Source organism: Plodia interpunctella, chromosome 12 (assembly GCF_027563975.2).
Source record: "Plodia interpunctella isolate USDA-ARS_2022_Savannah chromosome 12, ilPloInte3.2, whole genome shotgun sequence".
NCBI classification, from domain to species: Eukaryota; Metazoa; Arthropoda; class Insecta; order Lepidoptera; family Pyralidae; genus Plodia; species Plodia interpunctella.
In genome coordinates, this window is record NC_071305.1 from 3,471,901 (window position 1) to 3,491,712 (window position 19,812).

Below are 19,812 nucleotides of genomic sequence, written 5' to 3' on the forward strand. Positions count from 1 at the left end.
TTGACTGTACTGGTACAAGTATCGCCAAAATGGTAGGGATTTTAATGCTCTCTAAGGCATGTATGACTTATGTAAAATATGTATATCGATATCAGATGCCAGGGCTTGGTCGCATTGCTTATATAATTTATAGTTCATACTAAAATGTATTTTTTCATTACGTTACCGTATTTGTCTAGCTATTAGCTATCTATATTCAAATCTCCTGCTTTGCATAAGCGCTATTTTGATTAGTATAAATCTTTTAAGTATATTACTTGGAGTATCTTATGTTGTTATTTTCAGATATTAAACGGTCCTAGAGCCAAAATTATGAATTTTCTATCAAGATGTGCCTTTTAATTTAGATACATTTGTCTTATATAGTAATTACTATAAAATAGTAATCCTATTGATGCAAAATAAGTTCCAAACAAATGAGTACTCAAAAGATTTTGAAAACCGCATCTTGCATCTGCTCATACTACCTACCTACAAAAACTACCCTTATGATAATACGACGGCCATAAAGTATAATGTGAGGGCAAAACAGCAATAAAAAAGTTTAATTATAGCAATTCGTAAGTTGTCCTACAACACAGCGCTTCGTCGGCCCTGGTACCGCCATCTCGGCCCATCGATTTTATTTATGCGGCATTACTCATAATGATTCCCAACAGTTAACACATGGATTAAATTTGAAATTTGGTTTAGTTTTTTTTTTTTAATTTTAAAATCGTTTCGAACATGTCAAACAAAGTGGCCAGTAAGAAATGGATAAGTGAGGAGACCAATGAAGAAGAGGAACTATTCAACCATTGTAGGGAAATGCAAATGGTTTGTTATGCCATAACAAAAGTGATATTAGATGCAGATAACAAATGGAGAGGCTCACCTGGCAAAACTAGTGTGTATTCCCTGTCTAATAGGAGTTACATCATGGAGTTGGTGAATATACAGGTAAGATATATTGCATTAATAAGTAAAATCGTCAGTTTATGTAGTTTGCCTATCTTTAAGGTTTTGTCTAGTTAGCAGTATTTTTTTGGTGTCCCATACAATTCGACCGATCTGCTGCTCGAACTTGGTAAGGAACGTCGACAATGTATGTTCTCTTTTGACTATTATTATTTTTAAGTTTTAAGGTGGAGTTTAAAATGCCACCGCTGTCTTCTGTTATAGTAAAATAAATTAATTGCGTATAGTTTCCCTTATTTAATGAAGTAAATCCACGTTTTTAGGTTTTAGATCAAATAATCGAATATCTCGCGAAGCTTGTGAAATCATTCTACAAACTAAACCCGCGACTGGCCCGTTTGAAGAAAGTCAACGAGTTGGTGCAAAGCAAGCACGACCACGTGTTTGCCTCGCTGTGCCGCGCAAGGTTCGTGATGCTGCAGGCCATGCTTGCGCTGGTCACCACCATACTCAACACCTGTCTGCACAGGGACGACTCCCGCAAGATGATAGAGTCTTGCTTGAGGTGAGAACGTGACAAATACATGCCACGTATACAAGCTGAGTTTTATTTTGCGAAAAAGTTATCGTAATCGACTAAATTTTTTATGGAAAACAAACAGCGCCTATATCGCACTATGTATATTTAAATAATTATCTAAAACGTAATACTAAAACACTAACAACCTGGCCTGGCCATGGGACTAGAACTCATATCATAAATAACGTTTGTTTTACGTGTTTTAACATAACTCATTACATTAGAAAGGAAGCGATTAGTTAACTTTTAAAAGTAAATCCTTATTAGTTTCGGAATTACGTAGGCACATTTTGCCACATAATTTTAGGTTATTTTTTTTCCATAGATTATTGTATATACTTACCTGTTGTTCCAGCTTGATCGCCATTTACAACCACCTGCTAGGGCTGAGCTATAAGGCGTTCGCGGCCAAATTTAGCATCTGCAGTAACGCGTACCCCACTACCATCAGCGAGACCAGGACTGTCACGCTCACCAAGATCGTCCAGGTGATAACTGACTGACCGCTAAGTGTGTTAGATGCTATTGAAGACCATCTACCAGTGAAAGTATTGTTGAGAATTTTATTTCAAAGACTAGCGGCCCGGTCCCTGCTTCGCTCGTGTTAAATCATAAGAAATTATACACTTGGGCCTTTCTCAGGAATCACACTATTCAATTGTAGAATATAATCTGGAATAACACATAGGGTAATTTTTATCTCGAAATTACCACGGGAGAGTAGCCCCTAGTTCTACATAAACACGCATTGCTTAATCGTGTTCGTCGTTTCCTATTCAGATTCTAGCTAAAAGTCGCGCGGAAGTGAACTGCCATCGGCTGATCAACTGCCTGGTGAAGGTCTACAAGCCTGGGACCAGCTCCGATGATACCAGCTCCAGCGCCGGCGACAGCTTGGAGATCTACCAGTCAGTATCATTGTATATTCCCTACACTTCTAGGATGTATGATTTGTCTCTGGCTAAACGATGTCGATGTTATGCGACAGCGTATCGATGCAATGAGAAATGAACATTATGCCATTGACTTAAAAGTCCTTGCCAAAAATAAAAACATAAAATGTCAAATACCTCAGATCCAGTATAGTTTAGCTATATGTGCTCCGTAATAAATTATATTTGATATTTTATTTTTATTACCTTTGTTATTTTATTTCCTAGAATATAGTTTGGTGAGTGGCCGCGACAATTTGAAATATCGCCACTGCACCTGTCCATACAAAATTACTTAAACCCCATGCACTCTATTATGTCTAAATATTAATCTATCTGATTTATTTTTAGTTTCTTCGCAAAACAATATTTTTCATTGATATCTAAATCCTTGTATCCTTACATACTATAAAAAAGTCTTCTGCCGCGTCTGTCCGTCTGTCTCGATAAACTCAAAAACTATTATTACGCGGTGTTCACCAATATACAGTACTAGTGAAATCTAATTAAAGTTTTTCTTGTCAGCACACTAACCAAACACATAACGCCGCCGACATCGACAATGTCCCGCGAGCTAACCGTAGAGAAACGTCGGGAGGCCTTCATCGAACACAAAAAGGCAAAGATGAAGCAAGCACAAAGTATGGTGGAGGCTAAGAACGAGCAAAACCGAAGGCTCAGCCAAGCTATGATTGGTCAGAATTCCGATTGTGACGTCGAGTACACTTCGTTACTCACCAATGAATGTGTTTTGGATGTTGTTAATACTGAAGGTAACTATTGTCGTGCTCGTGCCCGCTTAGGTAAAATATTTTGTTGTGTCAAGCTGTTAAAAATAAAAGGAAGTAATTTTTATCTCATCTGAAACATGTTCCCGGCTTTAATATTTAAAAAATGTAATAATTAAAAAAACTCTGGTATGTATTGCTTTTAAATATGTAAAATATTTATACGACAGTCGCATTTAATTTCATATTATTTTAATACCGACTGCGCCTTTGTGTAAGTATTTTGAGATAATCTGTGTTCTATTTTCGGCCAAATTAGCCATCAGCCAAATTTCATCATAGTCCGTCCAGTAGATATTGCGTGATTGAGTAAAAAACGTCATTATACAACTTTATATTTATAATAATTTATTTTACAGAAAACGTGAATGCTATACTTCAGAGCGAAGAAAAATATATAGAAATCCTTCTGGATACAGTAGCTAACATGGCGCCGAGTTTGTTAGGCGCGAACGGCGTTCGAAAGCTCAAGTCGGGTTAGTTAAATCATCCTTAGACCTATACTATCTATACTATTATTATAAAGAGATAAGCATTTGTGAGTTTGAATGTTTGAGACGGGTAATCTCAGAAACTAACGAACCGATTTAAAAAATATTTCCCCATTAGAAAGGTACATTATCCAAGATTGCTATAAGCTATATTTTTATCTCAAAATTCCCACGGGAGCGAAGCCCCGGGCAACATCTAGTATTATAAGAAGAAGTCCTGCCTGTCGCGTTTGTGTCTGTATGGACGATAAACTCAAAAATTACAGACGGATTTTTGTACGGTTTTTACCAATAGATAGTGTGATTGCTGAGGAAGGGTTACGTGTATAATTTGTTATGGTTCTACCCGAGCGAAGCTGGGACGGGCCTTTAGTATACTAGTTGTTCGCCGCGAACGAAGACCTCGCGAATACATTTTTTTTTACAAAATTGTAATATTTCAAAAACCACTTAACCGATTTTGATGTCCCACGAAATTTCATAAAAATCAGACCAACGGTTCGAAAGTTACATACAAAAAAATATTTTTGTCCCAAGTCGAATTGTAGACCTCGCTCGCTTTGCTCGCTCGGTCAATAATGGAAGAAACTCTGGTACATTCAACTGCAAGTTATAAGATACCCAGGTGTAAGCCATATGGTAATAAGAGAGTGAGAGAACAACACAGAATATAAAAAATATTTTTTTTTACACTGTCCCCGGGTTTCGTGGCGTAACAGCATCCGGGATTATGCGGAGATGAGAGAGAGAAAGAAATAGAGAAAGAGGAAAAAGTAAGCGTCAGTATTAAGAAGTAAGAAGAAACAGTTGTCAATGGAAAGGAAAAATGTAAGGAACTCCACCGACAACAGCCTAGCTTTTAAACACTTATATGATGATGGTAATAATAACTGTTATTGCTAAAACCGGTGTCAGATTTACTTCAAGTCGCCTAAAGGTATCTGACTTGACTTTTACGGCTACCTTACTTATTACTGTTTGATTTAAGGTCGCATCCAAGCCAGCAAGAAAGCAGCACATAAAGTCACCGAATACTATCAGAACATTTTGTGGGGCGACGTGGGCAGTTGTCTCGAACATATAGTGCTGTGGTGGTCTGCCTTCCCGCTGGCTACAAGGTATATATTTATATTTTACCTCAATACAAATATCATTTATATTTTAACAATGTATGTATCTTCCGCTGTCTCTTTTCGCCGATTCCGTATAAAAATAAAACCGTAATTTTCTCCTATTGCCTTGAAATAAATTGGCTTGTATGAGTAAACCATCCGATCCGCATTGGGCTCTCGTGGTGGGTCGCGTGTCAAGAAAAAATGTCATGGAAAACCAGTTAAAATATAGATAGTAAACTTAACTATTAAAGTGTAGAACTAGACAGATAGATAAATCGTTTATTAGACTGGTAGAAATACACAAATAAGAAAAAAAAATACCAAAAAATTTTAAACGCAATACAATATGTTCGTGTGCTGCAGCAGCCAAAATGGTCATAAATCAGCGGATATTGGTCATTCTGTGACATTCGATATTGTGAGACGGGACGTTATAGAACATATTAGATATTGTAGGAGACGTAAATGAACTAAGCCATATATTTTTTTGCACTAGTGAGAGTGCAAAAACGCAGATTTTCGGATCTTACTTTTATCCATCGATACTCTCGGTCTTTGTCAAAAATACTATAATGAAACTATCGACAGGCAATAGTAAAGACGATATTAACTTATGGATCGACATTTGTACCAGTATCCCAAAAGTGTTGACGTTGAGTTTGAGTAACCATTTCGTTACAGATCGCCGAACACTAGTCAGAACCTTCGAGAATGGCTCTTCAGCACTTTCAGTGTCAATAGTAAGTGCAATGCGTTATTTCATTCCACGTCAAATTACGTCATCGCCCCTATCACTTCCCGTCTCTGTTTGTGCCGTGAGTAATTTTGATCGCCGAATTACCGCGCCGCAACAAACTTCACCGCTGCCTTTTTTCCAAGGACGTCAACTGTCAAATGTGGATCTTTTATTTTTTTTTTAAAAAGGGGCAAAAGTTTTTAAAATTATTTTTTTTTAAATGGGGCGCTCTGTCCCATTTCTCGTGGACATCTAAAATGCGCTTCTTTTCCTTGTATAGAAGATACGTCGATGTCTATAATGTTTTCTATCTACGAGTGAACTGAATATCTAGCTATAAATTTTTTGTAATGTATAGATACACCGGAGTTGGTGTTGTCAGCGCTCAGAATACTGGCCGATGCCTTGGGGTGCCACGTGACTTCTACCTCCTGGGATAAACTTTTCGGGTAATTTAAATGTTACGGTTAAACCCCGAAGTGCGGCTAGCCCTAGACGCAGTGTGTTATATCAAGGTGTAGGCTGCTATCTTTAATTTTTTTGTTTTTATCTTTCAATTCTGAATGTAATATTTAGCACCAAATCATTCATCAAGTAGCGTTTATGAGAATGTAAATTATCATTGATTTTGCAGTGCGACATTGACAACCAATTTAAAAGTGACGTCACTAAAAACTCATCCGGATCTATCGCTCTACGTAACTGAAGTGAGTTATTACACATACTATATTTTTAGTATTCAAATTGATTCTTATATACTTACTTTGAGGCTAACTCAATCTGTGTCATTTGTAGATACATACATATCATGCCTGGTCCCGTGGGAATAGGCATATAGACTAGAATATCCACTTGCCATGATCCTGACAAATCCCACTCGCTTCCTCTATACTCATCACTCTTCTTCCCGCTCACCGGTCAATCTGGTTGCGGTACGTTTTTCGAGGTTCTGACCTACTTTTTCATTCACCTCCGCTTCATAAATACCTTTCATCAGGCTCCTTTCATCCAAGTATGTGTACTAGCTTTTACTATTAGGGAACAGTAATCTTTCCCGGAATTAAGGGTAGTCTATGTTCTGCAGGACATACAAATAGATAGTTGAGAGTATGTAGAAACTTACTCTTAACTAATGAATATAAGAAATTTTAAGAAGGCTGGTTGAGTAGATAAAGCGTGAAGTGGGAACAACGTGGTGTGGTAGTTGGATTTTTTTTACTTTAGTGTACAGCATCAGGCGCGAGCTTCGCACTGATGCTGCAGCAGCTGGTGACGCTGAACAACCAGTGCGAGGTCACGTGGGAGTACATCCTCGGTGCGCCGATTGAGGACCTGCCGATTGTGGAGCAGATACCGATCCTGCACAGACTGGGTGAGTTTACTTTTCCCCTTACTAGCGGCCATAATAAATAGCTATAAATTATATATATAAACCTTCCCCAGGAATTACACTATCTATTGCTGAAAACCGCATCAAAATCCGTGCAGTAGTTTTTGAGTTCATTGAAAAGATAGACAGACGCGAGGACTTCGTTTTATAATATGTATAGGATAGTTGCCTGTGGTTATAAAATAAAATGTATGAATGCTTTCATATTATGCCGACTACACACTATCATCGAACTCAGATGCCGGCAGATAGTTTGTATGAGAACTTTTATTTACCTCAATAAAAAACCAGCAATGTATACCGAATCCGCAAAGTTCTTAAAACTGCACCGCTATAATGTGTAGCCGGCATTACGAAACGCGCTATTAAAATGATCGATGCCACTTTAATTGTTCAATTTTATTTATATTGTAACATATAATGTATTTTAGTTCTTATTAAAGTATAATTGAACCGCTGTTTGACCAGATTTGTGACGTCCCCTTAAATTTTTTGTTTTTGACTACCCTACTAAGAAGATGTTTTAGATCACTCTCTGAGCTGTGAGAAAACTACATTAAAAAAGACAGTTACAGACAAAGAACTATACTTACTATAACGGAACTATTAAATAAAATACGAATAATATATTTAGAAACCACTTTATTATTCATAATAATGCAATAAAAAAGTATAAAATAATTTCCCATATTTATCAGGCAGCAAATATGGCATAAAAAGTAAAATTGCTTTCAAAAATATTTTGTCCACTAAATAAAAATACATATACTTGTTGTAGTTAAACTAGATGCTCTCACCAAGGGACTCGAGGACCTTCATGGTGATGTCTAGTCTATGACTTTAATATATTGCTATAACAAATACGTAGCATGCTAAATCATAGCATACAAATATTCGATACCCAAAATCTGCGAAATCACGCCCTATTAAGTTTCTATGTTTATTTGTGTATTCAAAGGAAATGCACACATAAACTTTAACCCGATTTTACACCTTGCTTCAAAAGTAAGCAATCTGGATATGTCTCTCATTGTAATATTAAAAAAAAACTGTCACATTACAAATTCATTATGTGTAATATAAAAATATGATTTTTAAACTGTATATCGGATTGGAATAGAAAGACGTATCAAGATTGTGTTCACTTTTTCTCTATTTTCAAATGCTCGTCGTCCTCCTTGTCGCCGACATAGCTTATATTCACGACGAAGGCGGAACTGAGCACGAGAGCGCCACGCCGAACTTTTACCACGATGCGGAACCGGCGTCCGAATAGAGTCAGGTAGATCTCATATCTGCACGTCACCGGCCCTCTCTGATTCTCCACTTCGTTTCTGTACCTCGCTTTCTTCTTCAACTGAGCTAAAACCTTTCTTATCAAGTCGTAATATTGCTTCACTGTCAGAATACCATCCTCAGGCACACACCTATGCTTGTAGTAATGATACACTGCGGCGAATATATCCCGAAAATCTGGCGATATGTTCTTTGGGGAGGCAGTCTCCGCTAAGATTTCCGCCTGCAACCTTTTAAACAATTGTACTAATCGTTCAACAACACTCTTTTCTCTCATGATATCTCGAAGAATCTGAGCGCGGCGCTCTCTCGCGGTCCCCTGCTTATACTGTGTCGACTCGGTTTGTCTAGAGTCTATTTCGTTCAAAAGATATGCTCGAGAAAACTCTAATAGACTTAGGAAATTTTCAAATGAAATACTTCTAGGCATGTGTTCCCTAAACGTTCTTATCACCAATTCGACAACTTCTTCTAACATACCGGTATTAGTTGTGACTTGAATTATACCATTCAAATATACAATCTGACCTTCATTGAGATTTTCAAAAATTGCAGAGATCTCTTCACTCTCATTGCCGTAGATCTGTTTTAAGAGTTTTTTCAATAATTTCATAAAAGCATCAGAGATAACAGGTGTGTTTTTATTATTATTATTGTTTTGGTTTTTCCTTGGTGGTTGGGATCCGGAGCCCGATCCTTGAATGGGACCTTGTTGTGAGCCTCCACCAGATTGCCTTTCTCTTTCCTTACGTTCTCTGGCACGCTGTTCATCTCTTTTTTGTTTTTCCTCCTCCTCTGTTCTTTTCGAAGCCTTTAATCCTATATGGGCAGTCACACATGCCACCTCCGCTTGAACAACAGCCTTTTCTATAGCTTTCTTCACAGCTTTTTCAGACACTTTTTGGGTAACAACTTTCGCCATTTCCCTTTTTCCAATAGTTTCCACAGTTTTAGCTACTGCTTTCTCAGATATGTTACTGGCTGCACTGGAAACTCCACCCATTCCTAAACCGCCTACTCCATCTAGGCCAACTTGAAGAGTGGTAGTTAGTATAGACCTGGTCGGATTATTGCCAGTTGCTATGTCTCTGCCGATGTTTTCACAGCCTTCAACAATTCCTTGAGGCTTATCCATAGCTATAGATGCGACGGCGTCAGTAGCTAAGCCTGCGGACATAGCCCCGGCGACGGCGCCGGCGGGGCCGGCGACGCAGCCGGCGGCGCCGCCCGCCAATACGGCGGTTGTTCTCGTGGATTGGTACATGGCTTTATTGCCTCCTTCTGTATCTCCAACTGCATAGTGCACAACTCCTTTTACGTGACCCACAACGGGAATAGAGTCGAGTACATTAGATAGAAAATTCATTTTTATATGTATGTATATTAACTTTATATTCAGGTAATTTTCTTAAATGCTTTGGACTTCACACGGTCCACCAAGTGTGCGTCCGCAGGACTACTGTCGCGCCCGCTGCTTCTCTGTCGCTGGATCCCTCGTCTGAATCTGTCAAGTTGTGCCACTTGTCGATGATGTCGTTAAGTATCTCAATGCTCTCGGAGATGTTGGCTTTCTGTAGCTCGTTTTTGAGAGTGGAGTTTCCTACGGGGAAGCTGCCGTAATTATCAAGCAGGAACTGAATAGCTGATCTTTTCATCAACACAGCATTCTCGAGGCGAGTGCGGTCGACGTTGGCGGTGCTTTCGATGTTCACCTGAATGGCCTTAATGGATTTAGCTAAGAGTGCCCCGATGTTTTTCTTTTCGTCTTCCGTAAAGGTTGTTTGTTTCAATCCGGTCTGGTATATGAGGTTGAGCGCCCTCTCGGCCTTCCCCTTGCTCGGTCGCGTTCGGACGTCGTGGACGAGGTTAAGAGTTTTTATTTCTTCCAAGCATTGCACCAAACTCTGTTTTAACGACATGCCAGTGTTGTGACGTTGTTACTGAAAATAACGGAAAGTAAATACTATTAATTCATGATAATAAAAATCTTATTGAATTATTTAATTTATGTTTCCAGTCTCCAATACTGTGATAATTGTGGTTTAAAATTATCTTAGGCGTAGTAAATTTCGTTAAAACTTTTTAAATAAGTAGGGTTTTTTTTATTGTCTGACATTGAGTAAAAAATAAATTTATCTGTATATAACTTTCACACAAAACATTCTGCGCGTTCGGTTTAATTTCAAGGCTTCCATAAATTATTAGATTCACATAAACACCCATACCTCGTATGAAATAAACAATGTGTCTAAAAATAAAACGAATCTCGGGCGTACAACCACAGGCTACAAATTCGCGTATGAATATGTACCCTGCGTTGTTGTGACAGTTGATGCCGGTTCCAGAGATTAGCGAGTGCAAACAGTACAAAAAAAATCCTGTACATTAAATATATTTACATGAAAACAAAACTAGGCGACAGAGTCATAGTAACAGAGAAAGAATTTGAAAAAAAAGCTCTGTATGACTGTCTGTTTGTACACGCTAATCTTCGGAACTACTGGACGGATTTGAATGAAACTTATTTGTTATATAGCTATTAAGCCTGGGCAACATATAGGGTATAAATGATTTTGAAAACTGGAACACCTGATGCAGAACAATGATGGTACAGCTAAACTACAGGAAATATAGAAATGACGCCTTAACAAAAGTTGTTAAGCCTTATGAGCATTTTCTGTCGAGATATAAAAATCGAAGATCTAGAACACCTGATGTAGACCCATGAAGGTACGGCTAAACTATAAGAAATATAGAAATGATGCCTTAACAAAAGTTGTTCAGCCTGATGAGCATTTTCTGTTGAGGTAAAAAAAATCTGGAATACCTTATGTAGACCCAAGACGGCACAACTAAACTACATGAGATATATAGAAATGATATCCTAATAAAAGTTGTTCAGTCTGATGAGCATTTTGTAAAAATCCAAGATCTGGAACACCTGAAGAAGAGTCATAGTGGTCCAGCTAAACTATAGGAAATATATATTTCAATCGTATGAGCATCTTTTGTATAGGTATCAATCGTTACGCTTTGTCTGTACAGTTAAATTTCTCTAATAATTTTGACTCCTTACCAAAAGTTGTTCGGCCACGCGAACGAAGTCGCGGGCACCAGCTAGTGTGGTATAAAATGTCCCCGATTGATACGAGGTAGTTCGGGTAAATGCATAAACAACCGAACATTTTTTTGAGATTTTTCATCAATATCATCTGCTTATAAGTAAATGCCGAATGAAAATTATTGTTTTTTCAATGGTATTAGCGAACTTTATGTTAGTTGCACCATTACTGGCACTATGTGTATCGGTACTGCTGTATGGTTGCGATGTAATGGTAAAATTGAAGGTTACTGAATAAATAAAACTGTGGCTACCACAACATTACCACACCACCATATAACCAAAACCAAGGATTTATCAAGGAAAAGCACCAAATAATTCTATAGACGGAATTACAAAACTTTTTATTAAGTACTTAGCCATGTAATTATAACTTTATAAGATAACTAGATGTTGCCCTTCGTGGCTTCGCTCCCGAGATATAGGATAACTTTATGCCCAAAATGTTAACAAACTCATAACTCCCATGAAAATTTTACAATTTTAATAGCCTCCCTCGTGGATGTGGCTATAATACACAAAGAGAGTTTTTCGAAACGGATGACCTACGTATATAGAGAATTGCTCGTTCAAACCGACATACAAACTCTTCACCTATATATAGTATAGGCAGTGTCATTCTAAAAATATATGCACATATTTATTATCGGAAAGCCGGTATCCAGCCTCTCTAAGCGTATATCGGTTTCTTCCCCGGCCGCTGAGCGTCGGAGACCAAGATCCGCTTTCCAACTTTTTCATCTAGTTGTCAGACCATTGGCAGGCATATCATCCTGGACGACATACCGGTAGGCCTAATGATGCTATACTATATTATTGATTTTTAAGGTTTACCTTAAACTGCAGTAACACACTTACCAGAAAATTTCACTTTCTTGAAAACTGAACAATTATTTATTGAATTAAAAAAAAATACAATTTCACCACACAATGTCTTCACTTCAATTTTCACAGTTAAATTTAACATAAATGCAAAGAGATGATGCTTATATACCGGCTTCACTAGAAGTACCTTCAATAGAATTATTCAAAAGTGACTTTAATGTCTTTCAGGATAAATTTGATTTTAACACTACTCAATATGTGGTTCTTTTCATTTAGAGGAATTTAAACTGTAATTGTATATAATAAAGTCGATTACAGAGCAAACCATTCAGATGTGATTCCAGTGCAGAGTATATTCATCTGTAGAAGTTTGTTGTCAGTGTTGCCCTTATATAATTCTTAAGAGATCTTTTTTCTTATATCTATTGTTTTATTTACTAGCAGTTGCCCGCGACTCAGCCGATGGCATAAAGTACCCTATGTTTACATAAATTTTATTATATAAAAAGAATGAAAGTTAATTTACTGGCCAAACTAAATATATATTCTTCTTTTCATTCACATAAAAACAATATTATAAATAATAAAAAATATATACATTTTTATTATTTTCGATAATGGAAGCGATGGTCCAGTGATTAGCCCGCCTATGGATCGAAAGATCCCAGGTTCGAATCCTACTCCTGCCTCATACATTTGTATACCAATCAGACTCGTGTATCTAGTTTTCATAGGCCACCACTTGCTTTCAGTAACGGAAAATATCGTGAGCAACACACTGGTTGATTATTTAGTTTACTAGTGTGTAGTCGCAACTCTGGTTCTAGGTGGCGGTATTTATAAAAAAATCATGTCAGATGCCTTTAGGCGAGTTGAATAAGAATCTAACACCAGTAAGTAAATAAATACATATATTAGGATAAATCACACAGATTGATACTCCCCAAAGTAAGTTCTTTTGAAGGGGGCTAGTTGTTAAGTATTTTTAGGCAATTTATATAAAATATCATTTACAATTACATATGGACTCAGTTTTGGGTCCCTGCAGTTTTTTGCTAATTGATACAAAATTTGCAGGTACTCCTACCACAGAGTACCTACCCAAAGTAATACATATATAGATAAACATCCAAGACCAGGGCCAATCAGAAAAAGATCTTTTTCCATCATGACCCGACCGGGGATCGAACCCGGGACCTCTCGGTTCAGAAGCAAGCACTTTACCACTGCGCCACCGCGCCACCGAGGTCGACAATGACAGTGTTAGCAGTAACGACCGCGTTATTGCTAAGAAAAAAATTTTTTAATGTACCTACGTGAAGTAACATATTATGTAAGTACATCAGAAAATAGCTGTTAACACTGCGCACGCGCCGTTAGGGATTCCCGCGAATACCAACCGGGCCTGTGACTATGCCTACGATGGAAAATTTGAACAAGGTTGATGGCTGTTTATTTTGCATTAAAACTACGGCTTTAATTTTAAATAACGCTTAGCAAAAGACAAAAAAAAATACTGGTTTGATAGCCGACAAGAACTTAGCTCTTAATAATAAGAAGAAGTTTGTTGGCTGTGTACTCGTATTGTCTTCAACTTGTATTAATTTTTTTTTAATAAGTACCTGATATCATCATCATCCTCCAGTCAGTCTCCTCCACCATTTAGCCATAATCTTATCTTGATTTATGTAATTCTTATATTTATAAACCTGAAAGTTGGGAATTATGCGTGGATAAACGTTTGTAAATCCAACTGTAGTTTGCATATAGAAGATAGCATTTACCTATGCATTTACAAGCGGCTGACTGCGTGACGTCAACCCTCTATGGGTATGCTATAGTTGTCTATCAGATGTTAAGGCATGTGTCCCTTAATCGCCTCGTACGACATCCACCGGGAGCATTTATGCACCACATGATCAATAAAATCATCATAACATATTTGAATATTTATTGAAATGCATCATCAAATAACAAATCGCCATTATGTTCAATAAGATCAATAGTCATCTGCGTCCACCGCCTTGATATAGGTCCCGACCGTGCCTATAAAGAGGGCTCCTGCCGCCATGCCCAGGGGCACGGCCAGAACACCGGAGATAAAGCCGGCGACCACGACACAACAAAACACCCCCCGATTTATGGCCCGTTCGCCCGTCTTTCGTCCCATCGCGTAGTGAACAGCTCCCTTTATCTCGGCTACCGTATCGGAAATTATATCCTAAGAAATTTTCGAACACGTCTTTAGTGTACACTGAAAATTGATTGTTTCACTAATAACCTTCCACGACGGCACTTATTATAACATGGCGAAGATAACACGTATCAAATGTCATGCCTATTAAAGTATCGTTGTACTTGTTGCAATAAATTGTAATAAAATGAAATCAACTAGCTGCACCCCGCGGTGTTACCAGTATGCCTTGAGGTATAGGGTTGTGAATTAAACGATATGATATGAAATATTTGTTTAATAATAAAAAATCTTATATAACATGCATTTATCACTTATAAGTACGTAATATAATATACGACTATCTGCCGAGAAGATCATCGCATAACGCTAAGCTGCGAAGTAACAGCTCCAGTGAACAGAGCCCCTACGACAATGCCCATGGGACCCGCCCGTAACCCATGACCGCGCCCGCTATCACCGCAGACGTCCAAGTGGCGCGGTTCATGGCTCTGTTTCCGCCCGCTGTGTCTCCGATCGCGTAGTAAACAGCCCCCTTTAAATGTCCGGCCACAGGAATCGAATCTATGAGGTCGGATACCCAGCTCACTTTTAATGGCTTTTTTCGAATTTATTAACTAAACGATATCGTTTATTAACGTTGTTTATATATGCCTATCGCCTTGTGTGGCCCATTACAAATCTAAAGGCTCAGAGGTTTTAATAATGCACTTAGTTTTTTCTTATTAAAATCTAAATGTTTATCATTGTAAATTAGTAAAATAAATAAATTAACCATATTTTGAATAATATCATATACTTTACATTTCGTTTATTTTTTGCCTATGAAATCTTAATTAGGTTAGATACAGAACTTCCCAAGGCAATTCCACGATAATAAAAAGTATAGTAGGTACGCTGAACCTAAAAAACTTCAAAACCATAAAACAGTATTTGACATGCTTGAGTTACAAGTTGTAAACAATCTAACGGGTAACTAAAAATGTATTTTTAGTTGCAAATCTTCGTTATCAACTGGTGGATTCCCCCAATATAAATTTCAGTGGAAACACCTACGCAAACGCACGTACACCATTGTCACGTGATGTCTAGCACGTCGGATCAAGTTTTTGCCTGCATGATATGATTATAAATAGCTCTTTGAAAATGTTAATTTACCTCCAACGACGACAAATAAATTAATCGTGAAATATTCATGCTTTGAACGTGTATTTGTTGTTTGTACCTACCAAACCTTACTAAAAAACATTCAATTTTGACGACTCGAATGTGATTTTACAACCGGCCGGCTGACTGACGTCAACCCTCCTTGGGAATGCTATTGTTTCCTATTGTAGCCTAGGCTATATCCCTTAGACGCCTAGTTCGACATCAACGGAAGGATATGGAGTAGTTCTAGGGTGGAGCCACACGCCATGTGGAATATGGTAATCTCACAATTGTTATACATACATATGTGCCTCTATATCTTATGCCGGCTCCACCTATCGCGAACACAGAAATCAACTAAATTGAGTTCTGTGATCGCGGACCAGTTCGCCGAGCTTTGACACATTTGGCATACATTGCTAGTTTATTATTGCAGTAAATAAAAGCACTCATACAGAGTACGCTATGTACATGTCAGAGTTCCGGTATTAGGTAACCCAGTAAGCAGAAGAAAATTGAAATATAGTATGTAAATTCTGAAAGTCACATATTTTTTTTATTTATTTCCTAGTATGTTCGCGTGGAATCTTGAAACTCAATTCTGAATCAGATATCTTTAACCTATTGAGCTGAAATTTTATACGCACAGTTTGGATGAAAGCGCGTTGTTATGATATGCACATGGATCTAGTAAGTACTTCGTTGTACGGAGTACCTACTAATTCCATGGATATGCATGACCTGGGTGCACCCAGCGGCAATCGTCAGTATAACTCTTCAACGGCTTACTGCCCGGACTTGATGTTTTTGACGCATTGAATGAAACAAACAAGATCTTTCTATCTGACGACAATAAAAATTTGTGTCAAAAATAACATTTTAGTTTTTTTTTTTAATTATAGATCACTCAATTCACACATACCGTTTGTGGTGCCTAGCGGAGACGCGGCGTCTAGCTAATCTGTGGGACATGGATGATTTCTTCCGCGTGGCTCACAACGACATGCAACTGTGTATGGAGCAGCTTGTCAACCTAAGGTTCGCGGACCATAGCATCGCTATAGAGTCAGGTAATTTGTGTGTCTTTTTCCACACGCTTCGAGCGTGTGGTTTCCTAGAATAGGACCATTCCATATCTTCCTGTGGGTGTCCTACGATGCGACTAAGGAAGACAAAGTCTTAACAGCTGATAGACAAAATTTGCATTCCAAATAAAGAGGGTTGCCGTCAGGCGGGTAAAAAGGGTAAAAAGGCGGGGTAAAATAATAGCCAAGTTTTCCAAAAATAAGTAACAAATATTTTTACATTAACCCTGGACTTTGGGGCGTCACAGCTCCGAATGTAACCGGGAACACCTGAAGGTGAGAAAGAATTGGTTTATCTTCCTCTTCTTTTCTTGTGTTATGGAAGCACTGTTGAAATCGCGAAAAATAAAATCAGCTGATTTTCAAGTTAGGTATTGAATTTGTATGGAACCAGAGATTTTTTCTTGCGAGTTATTAGCTAATTAGCCCTATTACAACCCTATAACACTTGTGAAACGCTATTTTAACGTTAGTGATAAAATAACTCGTTTACATAAAAGTAGATACCTCTGTAAATTACTTATTTGAAAACATATTGATTTATTAGGTTTGGTTAAAACAATTATTTTCAGGTCAAATCGGTGTGCACGAAAATGTTTGTGCAAAAATGAGAGAGAAGCTAGTCTCTGAAGTCAAGGTCAACATCCAAAAATTAAAAGTAAGTTTGCGGCTCTGTAACGATAACAAAAACGACGAGTAGGTATGAATGCAGCCATGTTACTCAAATTGTTGTTACATATTTTATTCTATAGCTTTTGGCCACGGCCTCGCACGCGTAATTGCATCATCATCGATCTATGTAATTGCATATTATTGTCAATATTTCGCGGGTTCTGAGCAACGCGCCGCGATGAAACCTAAGTATATCAGATAGACCACTGTGAAAACTCACCTGTAGTTTTGCGTGAAGCGGGAACAAGCATACTTACATACAGACAGACTTTCGTGACAGACAAAATTCTAACAAAAATGTTTTGGCTTCTATTATTCCCATAAAGGCCCCCCATAATTATCTTTCTATGTATACAGACATAGCCCACTTAAAATTTTATTATCTGTATAGATATAGATAATAGCTTGTACTTAATAATATACTTCAGGAAGCGACGGAGGAGATAGTGGGCGTGGTGTCGAGCGTGTGCGCCACCACCAGCCTGGCGCACCTCACCATGGTGTTCCCGAGCGGCGCCGTGTGGCGGCGAGTGGGGGCGCCGCCGCAACCCTCGCACTCTCTCTACGTCCGCGAGTTCCTTGGTAAACTGATAGATTGTTCTAGAAGGCTGTAGAAGATATAGTGTGCGCCTCGGCCAGCCTGGCGCACTTCACCATGATGTTCCGGAGCAGCGACGTCTGGCGTCTAAGTCCGCTATACACTATCGGCAAACAGCTCGCAACTTTGGCAGTTTCAGCATAGGTAGGTAAATAAAAGCTCTCATACAAAATATGCTATTCGCGTACGTATCTGAGTTTGGCGCTAATGGCCGGCATTAGGTCACCTCTCGATAATCTCTACCCCTACCTGAACTTAATATTTATGAATCGTATTTCAGATAAGATGTTGCTGCCGGTGGTAAAAGCGACGGCTGACGTCACGACGCTGAACATGGTGCTCCGGATCATGTGCGAGTCTTGGCTGCACCACATATACGTCGCTAAAGTCAAGTTTAGGTATTTGATTTCATTTACTCACATATTGTGTAGGTATGTAATTTATAGACGATCTTCATTTTATTTTCAAATATCCTATTCTTCACCCGTTTGTTTAGGCAAAAGTTAAACAACCTTGACATTTTATTGAAATATTCACATTGTAAGTCATTACATATCATAAAAATATATATAATTAAATATATGATGTTGCACGCGGTAAAAAGTTATTGCCTGTATACTCTCCAACTATCTCAACACTAAAATCACCGCTGCTCCGTTTTGACCATTTGTTTATAATAGCAAAGACGCAGCTGTGCAGCTGTTAGCCGACTTCAACGAAGTGAGGGTGTGGCTGGACGATTGCAAGCAGCTACCTGCCGCGGCCAGGAAGCAGATGTTGCAGAATGAAGTGTTGAGGTACAATGCAGGCTGCATACTCAAGCCAACCTGTATGGAGTTCAAATCCAGTCTCTCGCAATTTTTATATTGTGTACAGTTGACCGCCGATCGTCGATTTTTATGTCGCGGTAGTAACGGCCAGATTACATCAAATTTAGGTAGCTTGATGTACAGTTGACTGTACGTATAATAAATTTAAGAACAGTGTTACAGATGTATTGAGATTGATTCAACAGCTATACTTATTTATTGCAAATTCTCGCTCCCTATCGATTCTCTGTCACACTAGTATAACAGATATTTTATCTTGCCGTTCCAAACAGATCAAATTAGATTTTTTGTAGGGAATAATTTTATTTTAGATTTACAATTAATTGCGCGGTCCCATTACTCAACGTCAATGTCAAAACCATTGTAAACCATCAGTCATCAGTGGCATTGCGCTGCGTTGACGCAACGGAGCATCGAAGCCGGGGCTATTGTACATATGGGTAAAGTTAGAATACATAAATAAATGTTTGTAGACGCTGCGAAGGCGTGGGGCGGCTTTTGCTTCACGCGCCCGGGGACCTGCTGGCCATGCAGGACTCCACCTCGCAACTCGCCAGGAGACAAGGTGACTTTTTTCCAAGAATATTATAATTATATATTTAAGAGGGGGCATTTTGGTATTTATAAAAAATAATAAAATCACTCCTTATCCTTCCATGGATGCCGTACCAGGGACAGAGCCTTGCCAGATGATAGGCAACAACCGCATTTCCAAAGAGGGTTGAAGTCAAGCAGCCGGTCGAAAAATCAGACCCAAACCTCGAAACTTTAAAGGTTTATATTTAAACGGGACCCGGACTTCAGGCGCCACAACCGGTAACACGAAGTAATATGAGAGAGAGAGATAATTTAAAAGAGCTTGAAATATTGATATGTTTCCAGAAGAGGAGTCCGCGGAACAGCTGATGCCAGCAGAGATGTACGTCCCGAACCAGAAGCAATGGCTGACACTCCGCGCCAATACTTTCAGAGGGCCCCTCGCCTTCACGCTCTGTTGCATTGTGCTATGTTGAGAATAAAATCTGACACTTGTGTTAGCAATTAACACACACAAAAAGAAAGAATGTTGAACATAAAGTTATTTACATACAGCTATGGTTTTCTTAAACTTTT

At 38.4% G+C, this 19,812-nt stretch overlaps 2 protein-coding genes across 3 annotated transcripts; one reads left to right on the plus strand and one right to left on the minus strand.

The window, feature by feature from the left end:
- The first annotated feature begins 486 nt into the window (after positions 1–486).
- On the plus strand, positions 487–19,790 carry LOC128674352 (uncharacterized protein). 2 transcript variants are annotated; one of them, XM_053752844.2, is made up of 18 exons: positions 487–939; positions 1,221–1,462; positions 1,833–1,965; positions 2,258–2,385; positions 2,935–3,182; positions 3,557–3,673; positions 4,677–4,806; positions 5,485–5,543; positions 5,898–5,988; positions 6,174–6,246; positions 6,764–6,911; positions 16,417–16,584; positions 17,172–17,257; positions 17,700–17,853; positions 18,150–18,267; positions 18,550–18,666; positions 19,173–19,264; positions 19,585–19,790. In XM_053752844.2, the coding sequence occupies exons 1-18, from the start codon at positions 727–729 to the stop codon at positions 19,710–19,712; spliced, it is 2,445 nt and encodes an 814-aa protein (XP_053608819.1). In that variant the 5' UTR covers positions 487–726; the 3' UTR covers positions 19,713–19,790. The 2 variants fall into 2 exon arrangements, with proteins under 2 accessions (XP_053608819.1, XP_053608818.1); XM_053752843.2 differs by having other exon boundaries at positions 502–939; positions 19,582–19,790.
- LOC128674354 (uncharacterized) lies at positions 7,555–12,362 on the minus strand. Its single transcript, XM_053752847.1, has 2 exons — positions 12,205–12,362; positions 7,555–10,165 (listed from the first exon to the last, which is right to left on the minus strand). Exon 2 carries the CDS (start codon positions 9,589–9,591, stop codon positions 8,071–8,073), a length of 1,521 nt encoding a protein of 506 aa, XP_053608822.1. The 5' UTR covers positions 9,592–10,165; positions 12,205–12,362; the 3' UTR covers positions 7,555–8,070.
- Positions 19,791–19,812: the final 22 nt, after the last annotated feature.